The sequence below is a fragment of the Phlebotomus papatasi genome, chromosome 3 (assembly GCF_024763615.1).
Source record: "Phlebotomus papatasi isolate M1 chromosome 3, Ppap_2.1, whole genome shotgun sequence".
Lineage (NCBI taxonomy): Eukaryota > Metazoa > Arthropoda > Insecta > Diptera > Psychodidae > Phlebotomus > Phlebotomus papatasi.
In genome coordinates, this window is record NC_077224.1 from 79,505,556 (window position 1) to 79,518,297 (window position 12,742).

The window sequence follows — 12,742 nt, forward strand, 5'->3', positions numbered from 1 at the left end:
TATTTCAAAATATTTTGATCTTTATTCAAGAGGAGCACACATCAGATGAATATTCGATTTTAGTCTATTAAAGTTCTTTCTTTTTTTTAATTAATTGTGAAAGTACTGAATAAGTTTCATAAGAAGGTCTTATAGTCTTTCCCTTGATTTAAATTTAAATATTTCATTAGATTCTCTACCAGTAAAAAAATTTCGATACATATTTGTTCCAAAAATTAGCTCGTCCACGGATACTCAAATTTTTGGAACAAATTTGTACCTTTACTCAAAAAGATCCCTAAGATCCTCAAAAAATGTATGGGTTCCCCGAGTTCCCTAAAAAATATATAGGTTTTCTGGGTTCCCTGAAAAATGTATCGGTTTCCCGAGGTTTTTGTGAGTTCCCCGCGTTTCCCGTGAGCTCTTATACTAAGCTAACTCTTATCTCACTACCGCGCACGGGCCTCCCTTGATCCCCTCCCCGAATTTTCCAGTTCTGGTTAAGGCTTAGTTAGTTTTTCGTTTCCCTTGACTGAGCTTCTTTCATGACCTGACTCCTCTAATTATGATTTCTTTTAATCTTGTTTCCTTTTATCACTATTGAAACTTATTTTTGATTGATTAATCTTATTTTTAATTTTTAATTTACGATCTTTCTCAAAGGCAGAGACAAAATGTGTTCTTTTTGAACCTCGTCTGGGTCTCTAAACTCCCCTCCACTCTTTTTCAATGTGCATGCAATGTGCAATATGCTCCCCGGGTTCCCTGTGAATTTCCTGGTCAAATTGAGTTGAGTTCCTCGAAATAAGTGACCCGTTGTTAGAAATTCTTAGTCTTTTGTCACACCTGAGGAAACAACATGACAGCAAAAACTATGTTCTTACATTAATTATAGAAAAATCAACATTTTTAAGTTAAAGTCATGTAATTTTAAAAAAAAATGCTTGTTAATATGCAGAAAATAGATTTTAGAACTAGAGTGACATAAAATTTAATAAAAAGTATGATTTGATTTGATAGTAAGATAGGTATATTAAACTAAAAATAAGATGCTCACAACTTTTGGAATATGTCTTAAATTTGTGAAAAATTGTTAATAATATGTGTGATACGCGTAATACATATTTCACAATGTAGTAAAAATATAAAATGAAAACTACAGTTTCGGATACTTTTGTAATGATTATTTTAGAGTTTTTACGGAAAATAATTGGAAAAATGACTTGAAAATATTCTTGTACTATTCGAATAATGCATCGAAACGGTGCAGTAGGGTAATTTAGATAATTTTACATATCCAATTTGGAACATTTGAAGTTTCTTATGAGTGTTTTAAACAGACTTCTGTTCACTTGAATTCCAAGAGCTTTGTGGACGCGTTGTCTTCATTAGAAAAGCCCTCACAAATTCTAGTCAGACTTGAATACAATGTGTGTTATTAGGAAGCCCACTGAACACAGAAATTATTCTTCAATATCAGCAGGAATACCTTTGATTCAAAATAAATTAAGTAAATATAAAATCTTTTACATAATATGATCTGTGAAGATTCTTGAAAAGTTTCCTTTCATTTGCAGAGACATAAAACGCTAAAATATGAACTCAATATTATTTTCTTTTTTTCCATTTTCTCTTATTGCTTTTTTTAGTTCAGTAAAAAAACTGCAAGTTTCAATAATTTATCACCATATTTTCTGATTTTTAATATTCATTACTCCTGTTCCGTCAACATTAGTATTGTCTTTGGACAAAAGATATTGATATATTAGGTAAGAAAGATTTCAGTAAGTAATAGCAGAGAAATTTATGTTCATATTGAAGCAAATTCTCTACGTTTGGGTAGGAAAAACTCTTCAATATACAGTAGACTCTCTCAAATTCGGGCATATGGGACCGAAATGTCAGCCGAATTATACAGAAATTCGGGCGACAAACTTTTTGAAATGCAACGATTTTTTATTCATGTGCATATAGATATTGAGTTTACACACTCATATATTTCATAAATTTCATGAAAATCCCTCAATAATGCAAAATCATATCAAAACTAAGACAAACCATGCCAAATTTGAGCATATTTGCTTCATTTGATAATCATAATGAAACTTGAAAAATGACAACAAACTTTTTCCAAATGTAACCGCTGCCCGAATTAAAAAGTAGCCCGATCTTAAAAGAGCCGAATTTGCGAGAGTCTACTGTAGACATAAATTTATCTAGCGTGTAAAGATCATTAATCTAGTTTTAAAATCAAAGAAAATACATTTCGAGAATTTATTAATGTAATTTATGGGAAAACATTTTTGGTAGTAAATTAGCAAATTTGGCAAGTAATTCAAATTTGGTAAGAAAAATAAATCCATTTTCGTAAGTACGATATGAAAATAGTTCATAACTTTTTAATTTTTCCTTTGCTCATATTATACCAATTTTAATTTTTACTTTACCACTTTTACCAAAATACTGGTGAACTAGTCTACTGCAGCCACAATATGTTCCTCTGTTCTATCATCGACGGTCACTGCTTGGTACGTTTGGTAGCTGTCACCCGGATATCGATGTCCCAGATAACAAAGAGCTGAGTGTATTTAGGATTTTTGAATGCTTTTACTTTTCTTTAAATTAAATAAGGGAAGTGCACCAGCGATCGACAGTGTTCCCCGGATCTTCAGGTTTTTACCATATTGTTGCACTAATTCAAATGAATTTTTAAAAATTATTAACAACTTTTTACCATTTAACTCTCACAAGAATGCAGTGCATTAGTTCAGATTTAATTAAAAAAAAAAAAAACAATTTTTCGTGAGACACCTGATTAAATTCGTGACTATCCTAGGTACAAGGGTACATAGTTGCAATTACATCTATTTTTATTAATTTATAGTAAAAATTTAAAATTTAAATGCACAGATATATTCTGAATGAATTTTCGGTCTGATGAGATGTAGCCGATAGTGGACGGAAAATTAGATCTCTCTTGATTTTTACTCTTTAATTCTTCACGACGTTCCGAGGATGAATGTCCTCTTCATCAGGTTTCGAATTGGAGGAAAAATCTCGTACAGGTGGGAAAATTTACTGCTGCACTTCACTTGAACTTTTTTTTTGCAATGTTTCACTGAGATGTTCACCATCCAAGATGTGTCAGCCTTTTGGATGGTGAACATCTCAGTGAAAAATTGCAAAAAAAGTTCAAGTGAAGTGCAGCAGTAAATTTTCCCACATGTACGTGATTTTTCCTCCAATTCGAAACCTGATGAAGAGGACATTCATCCTCAAAACGTCGTGAAAAATTAAAGAGTAAAAACCGAGAGATTTCTAATTTTCCGTCCACTCTATCGGCTGCACAGATATAGTTAAATGGATCACTAATAAACTGATTAGCATACATAAAAATATCAAATAATATTTTGAAGCTTATATTTGCAATTAAATGTCAAGCATGTCTCTTAAAATTCCGATCCGGGGTGCTCTTCCCTTACACAGAATTATAATAAATCCTTTGGCCCTTTGACAAAGTTTGAGTCCGATCAAAAGTTAGTAAAATTTCATTCCGATTACAATAGCTGTGTGTATTAAAATGGCACATATTAGTGCTAAGGATGCAGGTTTGCCGCTATTTTTAAAAATTGGTTCCCTAATCTGATTACTGTCCTTTGCATAATTTTATTAATTTTACTCATTTTACTGCTTTTCGTATTTTGTATCAAGCAGCTGCACAAAAAATCAAGTCAGGATTGATTCTATTTAAACAGATGTTTGCAGTAAAAATATTTTTATTTGCAGCAAATGCTGAATAAAAAAGCAATATTTTACAAATAAATTATTCACTGATGAGAGATCAACCCTTGATCACGGCGATTGGACGAAGTTTGAAGCACTTTTTGCTGATCCCAGCAGCATGGCAAGTGTTAACGACATCCGTGACATTCTTGTAGGACTCCGGAGCCTCTTCCATGACTAACTTTGGAGAGGCCACACGGATGGAAATTCCCATTTCATTGAGTTTATTGAGGACATCGACGTAGTCGAGATTCCTTCTTGATTTGGCACGCGATAGAGCTCGCCCCTGAAATAAAAATTGCATCGAAGAAAGCCTTGATAAAATATTTTGTTTAACTTACTGCTCCGTGACAAGTAGATCCGAAAGTTTCCTGCATTCCTTGCTCCGTGCCGGTCAGGACGTAGCTGCAAGTGCCCATTGTGCCGCCAATGAGAACAGGTTGTCCAGTGAGCTGGTAGTCAACGGGAATTAAGGGATGATGGGGTGGAAAAGCCCTGGTAGAGCCTTTTCTGTGCACCAGCAAACGCTTCTGCTTCCCATCCACGATGTGCTCCTCCATCTTGGCGATATTGTGAGAGACATCGTAGATGACGTGCATGTCCAGATCATCGGGAGTTGTATTGAATTGTTTGGCAAAGGCCTGACGAGTGAGGAAAGTCATGGAACTGCGATTGACCCAGGCAAAATTTGCCGCAGCAGCCATGGCTTTGAGGTAGTTCTGACCTTCTGGGCTGTTGATCCGAGCACAGGCCAGCTGCCGGTCATTCGTCTCAATCTTGTCCCGTTTCATAGCCTTTTCCATCTCCACGAGGGCATCAGTTGCCACTTGATGGCCAAAACCTCGACTTCCTGAGTGAATCATCACGCATACTTGACCAGTTTCTTCCACGCCCATTTTACTGGCTGCCGAAGCATCAAAGATCTCATCCACAACCTGAATCTCGCAGTAGTGATTCCCAGCTCCGAGTGTTCCCAGCTGTGGAAGACCTCGCTTCTTGGCCCTCATACTGACCTTCGAGGGATCAGCATTGAGCATTCGACCATATTCCTCACAGTGTTCCTTGTCTTCAGCCCAAACATACCCTTCCCTCAGTGACCAATCCATTCCCATCTCCAGAGCCTCTTCCAAGTCCCTGGCATTCATCGGAATGATCCCCTTTGAGCCAACACCCACAGGAATATGATCAAAGAGACTCTGAGCCAATCTCTCTTGCACTGGCTTCACATCCTTCTCAAAAAGATTCGTTCTCAGCAGACGAACTCCGCAATTTATGTCAAATCCCACTCCACCAGGAGACACAATTGCATTGGGATCGTCCATATCAAAAGCTGCCATATTCCCAATGGCAAAGCCATAGCCAGAATGAATATCCGGAAGTCCAATGGAGCGCCCAACAATTCCCGGAAGAGCTGCAACATTGGCAATTTGTTTGACGCCCGGCAAGAAGCCACCAGTCTGCCCAGGACGACAAGCATTTCGCAATTCCTCAAACATTAGCTTCTCCAGGGCATTGTTGACATAGAAGCATCCCTCGACATTCATATTGGGCTGAAATCCCTTCTTGATCCGGTAGCATGTTGGGGAGATTTTCTCAATGTACTTGAGCTCCTCGTCGTAGGGACGCACTACCATTTTTACCTCGGATTCTTATCTATGCACTTTAATCACTGAGATTTACAACAGGTACAATAACACTTGGAATAATGAGCGAATATTGTGAAATAAACCTTTTATATCAAGAGAAGTGGATGACACTTGAACAGCCGGCTTATTTTTCGCTGTGGATTTTCGAAAGATTTCTCCGTGGAAATTAAGGCCTATTCAAATGGACTTCTCCATTTTCGAAAATTACTTTGCGGGTTTGCGGTTTACCGATTTGGTCGTTGGCGCGATATTTGAATATATTACCCTACAATTTTTGGTGTTCCTAACGGCGTTATCACACTTACACATTAAAATTTTAATGTGATTCACATTAATTGTCGCTTATGAGCGTCTAAATATGTCATTTGTGTCTTTGAGTCACTTAATATTTGGGGTTTTTCTATTTATTGATAAAGAAGGGGACTTGGCCTGCAAAAATAAGTTTAAATTTACCTAAAGCATAAATATTTTTTACATTAAAAAATTAAAGAGAAAATCGCATTAATTTTTCGCATTAATGCTATAAATCAATTTATATCAAATTTTGCGGGCCAGTAACTTGTTTTGCTTGTTTCCGTGGCTTGTAATTTGCAGCAAAAATGTAATATAATCTCATTAAAACGTTTACAAACTCTTCCAAATATCCAAAGACAGTGCAAATTATGGAACATTAAATCACTTTAATTCAATATTTGTGAGAAAAAAATAAGAAAAATCTCTGCTCATCTGTCATTTAAACAAAACAAGCGACACGGCCACGGCACACAAAATTTATTCAATAAAATTTTTGAAATAAAAGCTTTTAGGGACAGGGATAACAGTATTGACTAATTTAGTAAAATATAGGCGCTTATTTTCAATGGAATAATTCAAATTAATAAATGCATTTTAGAAAATTGTCGTAACTCCCAAGATCTCCATACATTGAAAGTTACGACTTTATAAACGATGGAAGTTACGATAAAATGGAAATTACGACAAATGCTGATTTAACTGACGAACTACGTTTTCTAACTAAATTTTTATTATTTTATGTTTGCTAGGTAGTAGCCATTAAATAATTTAGTCATACCGTCGTTGCGGGTGACTTTGCACGTTTTTTCGCTGTTTTTCAACTTTATTCTCTAAAAGTCGATAGTTAAAGTGAAGGGAGGTGGGTTTTTGAGTAAAATTATTTGTATTCAGTTGTTAATAAATGGATTTTGTGCCACTAGAATTAATTTTATAAAATTTTACTATGTTTAAAAAAATTAAGAAAAAAGGCTTGCACTGGGGATAAGGTGCGGGTGACTTTGCACTTTTTAATAAATACTAAAAAATCAACAATTTCTGATAATAAACTACAATGAAGATCTTCACATCTAAGGATAAGATGCACGAGATCTACAAGATAACATGATCGCCATCTTGATTTGACGTTTCTGTCCGCCATTTTGAATAACTGTCAAAACCTAAAACTGGTCCGATTGGTTTGAAATTTTAGTATGTTGTAGCTGATGTAAAGACCTTTTCAGAACGTATCTATGTTCCAGTCTAAGTCAAGTATTTACCTAGATACAGAGGCTCAAAGTTTAACATTTTAAAATATTCATATTTTGGCGATCTTTATTTACTAATCCTTAATTTTAAAACCTAAACGAAATGACTCAGTAACCATTAGAAATGGTTGAGGCTTTTATTTTATATATTTATTTACTCTTACATCATTAAAAGAAAAATGAAAAATGCATTTATTTATTTTTTTTATTTTTTCGTCTTTGCAAAAGTTTTTCAGATCTTCAAATAATATGCTGTTATAAAGAAAAACATTACTTTTCTGTTTGTTTGTTATTTAGATCTCATCGCCTAACGATAGTACTGTCTTTTTTGTGATGGTTTCGATAAAAGAAGCTCTCCGTAGTTCTGTATTCATGAAAATGTCAAAATTTTGAACTTAGAGCCCCAGTATCCAGACAATCGCTTGACCTAGGTCGGATGTTATATATATTCTGAATAGGTTTTGATATCAGCTAGAACTTACTAAAATTTCAGCTCAATCGGATGAGATTTTTGTTTTGACAGTTATTCAAAATGGCGGACAGAAACGTCAAATCAAGATGGCGACCACATCATCTTGTAGATCTCGGTCATTTTATCTTAAATTATCGAAAAATTAGATAATTTTTAGCCAAATACTTCTATAATAAAGCTTAAGAAAGACCATTATATGCAATTTTATAATATAAATCATGCGTTCTTAGGAAGATTATAGTGAAAAATAGTATTTTAATAAAAATAGTGAACAAAATCGACGTGGATTATTCTAGCCAGATAAATTTAGAATAGATTTGGGCAATTTACTTCTCTCAATCCGATTTTGGAATTGCATCTTCAGATAACTTTTTCGCGGAGTCGTTTTTTGACAAAATACCTATACTAGGATTTCATTAACTATTACTGAAACTACAAGAATCCTTTTGAGGATCATTGTACCTTACTTGGTACTTAACATATCCCTATATACTTTGACATGGTAGACCGGATCGGCGAAGACTATCAATAAGTGCTAGAATTGTTCAAAGTCTCACGAACAGCAAAGTGCAAAGTCACCTCCCGAGTGCAAAGTCACCCGCAACGACGGTAGTAAAAATAGTGGTTAAAGTCTCATCACTTAATCTCTTTTTTCCTTAATGCAAAATTTTCAAAAATATGACCAAATTTTAACGAAGAACAAACGCTCATTTTACGTTTATATTGTTATAGTTGTATTAGGACAGGATTATTCAAATTTAATATAGTTTAATTTTCCTGTAAAGCTTTTTAAAATTACTGTTATGTCCAATTTACTAAATTTCAGTTCATTTTATATTAATCTATAATGAAATCGAATTGAGTTTAGTCAATTCCTATAAAATATGGGGCTACATCGTTATACGATTTTTTCGCATATTTTTAAAGGAATCTGGAACTCACTATTATTTTTCTTATGCCCTCCTAGATACACTTACGACTTAAGCCGAGAGACGGCTTAACGTAATTATAATCAAAATAATGATTAGATTGCATTTCCATCAGTTTGACTAATCCGTCTCTCGGCTTAAGCCTTAAGACGAAAAACAGCTTAGTCAGTGGGAAACTTAATAGTTATGAGAAGTTAATGGGAAGTTAGTCAAATTATTATTAGTTCCTCAATTGTTTTACGACATCTACACACTAGTAAAACCAATAATTTAAATAAACTAAGCCAATCAACAATAATCCCAAAAATCCTTTTCTTAACTGTGTTATCACACTTGCACATTAAAATTTTAATATGATTCACATTAATTGTCGCTGGTGAGAGTCCAAATGTGTAATTTGTGTGTTTCAATCATTTTATATTCAAAATTTGATCTATTTGTTGATAAAAAGGTAGACTTGGCCCGCAAAATTTGATATAAATTGATTTATAGCATTAATGCGAAAAAATAATGCGATTTTCTCTTTAATTTTTTAATGTGAAAAATATTTATGCTTTAGGTAAATTTAAACTTATTTTTGCAGGCCAAGTCCACTTCTTTATCAATAAATAGAAAAACTCCAAATATTAAGTGACTCAAAGACACAAATAACATATTTGAACGCTCACAAGCGACAATTAATATGAATCACATTAAAATTCTAATGTGTAAGTGTGATAACGCCGTAAGAGTAACACTTATTTACTTTTAAGCCAAGCAATAAGAAAATCGATTTAGAACAATTTTGCTTGAAAAAGCGTAATTTCCCATGATTCTATCGCAAAAAAACTCCAAAACTGAAATACAGCCTCAGACTAAATCTAAATTTGAATATGAGTGGGTTAATGTTTGAAAATTTCATGAAATGTTGAAGAGTGAATGAAAACTATTTCACTACCTAAAACTGCCTTTTTAGGTCATTTTTTTTAATTATTCATAGCAGAAATATATATTCACATTCTTTTTTAAAACATAATTGATAAGAAAACATGATTTGGGGCAGTATCATACAGGCACAACAATATTTTTCCAGAAACGATTCAGCGAGATGATTTTTCAGACATACTGACTTTGGCTGCGAAAAAATTAACTTATTCATCTAACTAACATGTATTCTTATCTTTAATGGTGAATTTCGATTTGATGGCTGTATATGAAAGAGAAGACGAATTTTGTCAAAGTATAAATCAAAAATCAATTTAAAAATGTATTCAATATGCATTTTTTATAGTATTTTTTTCTTTTTTATTTCTGCATCTGCACTATAAATTATTTAAGTCTTTAAAAAATACACATATTTTAAATAACTAAAAACAATGGAAAGTATCGAAAATATCGATGGTAAATGAGCATTTAGTCTTGCCTTAGGATTTGTGTCGATATACTTACTTAGAGTATTTGGTGACGAATAAAAAATGCACGGCCACACAAATTTTTATCCTGAATGATTGAGTTCATTTCAGTATCCTAACTATCTTTGATTTATAGCCTGTATCCGTGGATAAATCGTGAGGTATATATCTTCAGTTTTCTATAATTTATTGTGTTCCAAAATTGGTCGAATCTACCCCATTTGCCCAGACAATGCTCAGTGTTAGGTGGGACCAGTTAGGACCAACAGGAAATCATACATTATGAACCTCTGAAACCAAGCTAAACTGTCAATGGGCATCGTTAAGTCTCCGACACAGCTTTTAGATCGGGACAATTTCATGGAGTCAAAATTAACATCATTCTCTTTCTCAAATATTTTGCGTATGTCTATCTTCTTCCTTCGTACTCAAAATTCGACTGAACTAAATTTAATTTGAACAGACGGACGGACGGACGGGACGTTCATGAAAATTGATTTTTAGTACACATGATATTCGTGATCTTTGAGTGTCAAAATGTGTAGATTCAAAATTTAGTCGCGATCTGACGAGGTCAAATTTCACCTTGGACCACAAAAGCTGAGATTGTAAAGAATATCAGCTAAAATGCTAAAAACATAGTGGATGACCTAGTATTATCGTAATTGGACATTCTTGATGAGCACTATAATCTTTGTTATATTTACGTTAGAGAGCACTGCACCCTAACTGTGTTATCACACTTGCACATTAAAATTTTAATATGATTCACATTAATTGTCGCTGGTGAGAGTCCAAATGTGTAATTTGTGTGTTTGAATCATTTTATATTCAAAATTTGATCTATTTGTTGATAAAAAGGTAGACTTGGCCCCCAAAATTTGATATAAATTGATTTATAGCATTAATGCGAAAAATTAATGCGATTTTCTCTTTAATTTTTTAATGTGAAAAATATTTATGCTTTAGGTAAATTTAAACTTATTTTTGCAGGTCAAGTCCACTTCTTTATCATTAAATAGAAAAACCCCAAATATTAAGTGACTCAAAGACACAAATAACATATTTGGACGCTCACAAGCGACAATTAATGTAAATCACATTATAATTTTAATGTGCAAGTGTGATAACGCCGAGATGTAGCATGACACGTTAATTAATTTTTTCAACGGCTGCAAGTTGGTTATGTCATTTTCAAACATTTTTTTTTATTCGAATTAATATCTGAATTTAAACAATAATATATTATTCACAAAAAAAACTAAAAATAATAAATCCAAAAATATAATTTAGTCTATTCCTTTCTAAATAAGGATAGAGATTTTAAAGCATTTTAATTCGTAAAATCTGTAGAAAATAAAAAAAAGTAATAAATCTTATAGTTTATGGTTTTTCTTTAATTTAATGCTTTTTTATTTAACTGGTAATTTGTTATGGAAGGAATTAACAAGGTAAATTGTTTTTAATTCATATTATAAATAACCAAATTATAATAAATATTTATGGAAAATAATGTACTAAATTTCAGCATAGTAGCATGGAAGCGCGTAAGTCTTAAATTTCAAGTTTGAAGTGTAATATTTTTAATACAAATTAATTTTTGTTGTTACTTCTTTTTAAGGTGTATTACTTGAAACCTTGTAGGTAGATATAGTTCATCGTATTTGTTTTTTCTAAAATGATTTCCAATATATATTAAAGTGAATACAAATATAGACATAGCTTTGGGTTATATTTCAGCCACTATGAATCTCATAGTTCCTTGTCCTTCCGGAATTCTTCTATAATAGTCTCATTCACATCATCTCTTTCGTCGAAGCGACATTTATGGTAATTTTTAAGTGGTATAATCTCAAAAACTAAAAATTCATGAAAATTTGAGGAACAAAACAAATGGCCGAAATTGCAAGCTGGCCGAAATTTGGCACAGTTACTCTACAGATCATGCTTAACCCTTTAAAGACGATTGGAACACCGGTGTCCCATTAAGAAAATAATTTTTCCTGACTACCTAAAGTTATTTAATGTATTGTCAGAAAAATTATTTAAATTTTTGGGCTATTTTTGTCCCTATCGTTCATACAAGCACAAAATACACCGAATCAGACTGTTGGACTTTTCAAGTTTAGATGTAAGACATATCCCAGTTTAATTTTTATTGTTGATTTTATTGTTGATGGCCATCGCAGTCTTGTGTTATTTTCAGCCTCCACGGCAAAACGATGAGGAAGCTTCTTTTCCGAACAAATCAATTTACCTTTTTTCATAAAATAATATTTTTATATCTCAGTCAACTTATCTGAGTTTGTCTGAAATATTTCAAATGAAACCATTCGTTTTGTGAACGTTTCCATCTCTGTTATAGCGCCATTCATTATCTCTTCCACTTCTCCATGAAACTCCTGAGATCGAGCTGCTGAGGTCAGACGTTTTACTCAGTTTTCATGTGGACGCCGAGTTCTCTACAAGTGCTTTCCTCCCAATTTAACAATTCACTTCATCAGACATCCTCCTTTAGTGCAATGCACAGCAAATAGTGCATCAATCTCATCAATAAAACTTGGAAATTTTTGATAATTTCTCAAGTCAGTGTTTTTAATTGTTTCCCAATTAAGAGTGTAACGTGGGTTTGGAACATTTTGAATTAATTTGTGTTTGAATAACAATTTTCTTCGACTAACTTTTTTCTTCAACGACAAACGATATTTTTTTTCACTTAAGGTAAAGTACCCTTACTCGACCGGGTTCCTCTATTCGACCGGTGGGTCAATTTTTGAATATTTGATGGTGAATTTCATCAATTTCTATGAATTTGTCACTGATTCGTATTATTTAAAGAATAATTGACCTGTTAATGTTAGATCATACACAAAATATTATAGCAAATATAATTAAATTGAATAAATAAATCTACCGGTCGAATAGAGGAACCGGTCGGATAAAGGGTACTTTACCTTACAACATTTTATCTCACTAAGAGTGTGTGCAGAAAAAGAGACAATTT

General features: G+C 33.1%; 1 protein-coding gene across 1 annotated transcript; it reads right to left on the reverse strand.

Annotated features, from left to right (window-relative positions):
* Nucleotides 1–3,737: 3,737 nt before the first annotated feature.
* On the reverse strand, nucleotides 3,738–5,564 carry LOC129805921 (RNA-splicing ligase RtcB homolog). Its single transcript, XM_055854171.1, has 2 exons — nucleotides 4,104–5,564; nucleotides 3,738–4,048 (listed from the first exon to the last, which is right to left on the reverse strand). The coding sequence occupies exons 1-2, from the start codon at nucleotides 5,394–5,396 to the stop codon at nucleotides 3,821–3,823; spliced, it is 1,521 nt and encodes a 506-aa protein (XP_055710146.1). The 5' UTR covers nucleotides 5,397–5,564; the 3' UTR covers nucleotides 3,738–3,820.
* Between the last annotated feature and the right edge of the window lie 7,178 nt (nucleotides 5,565–12,742).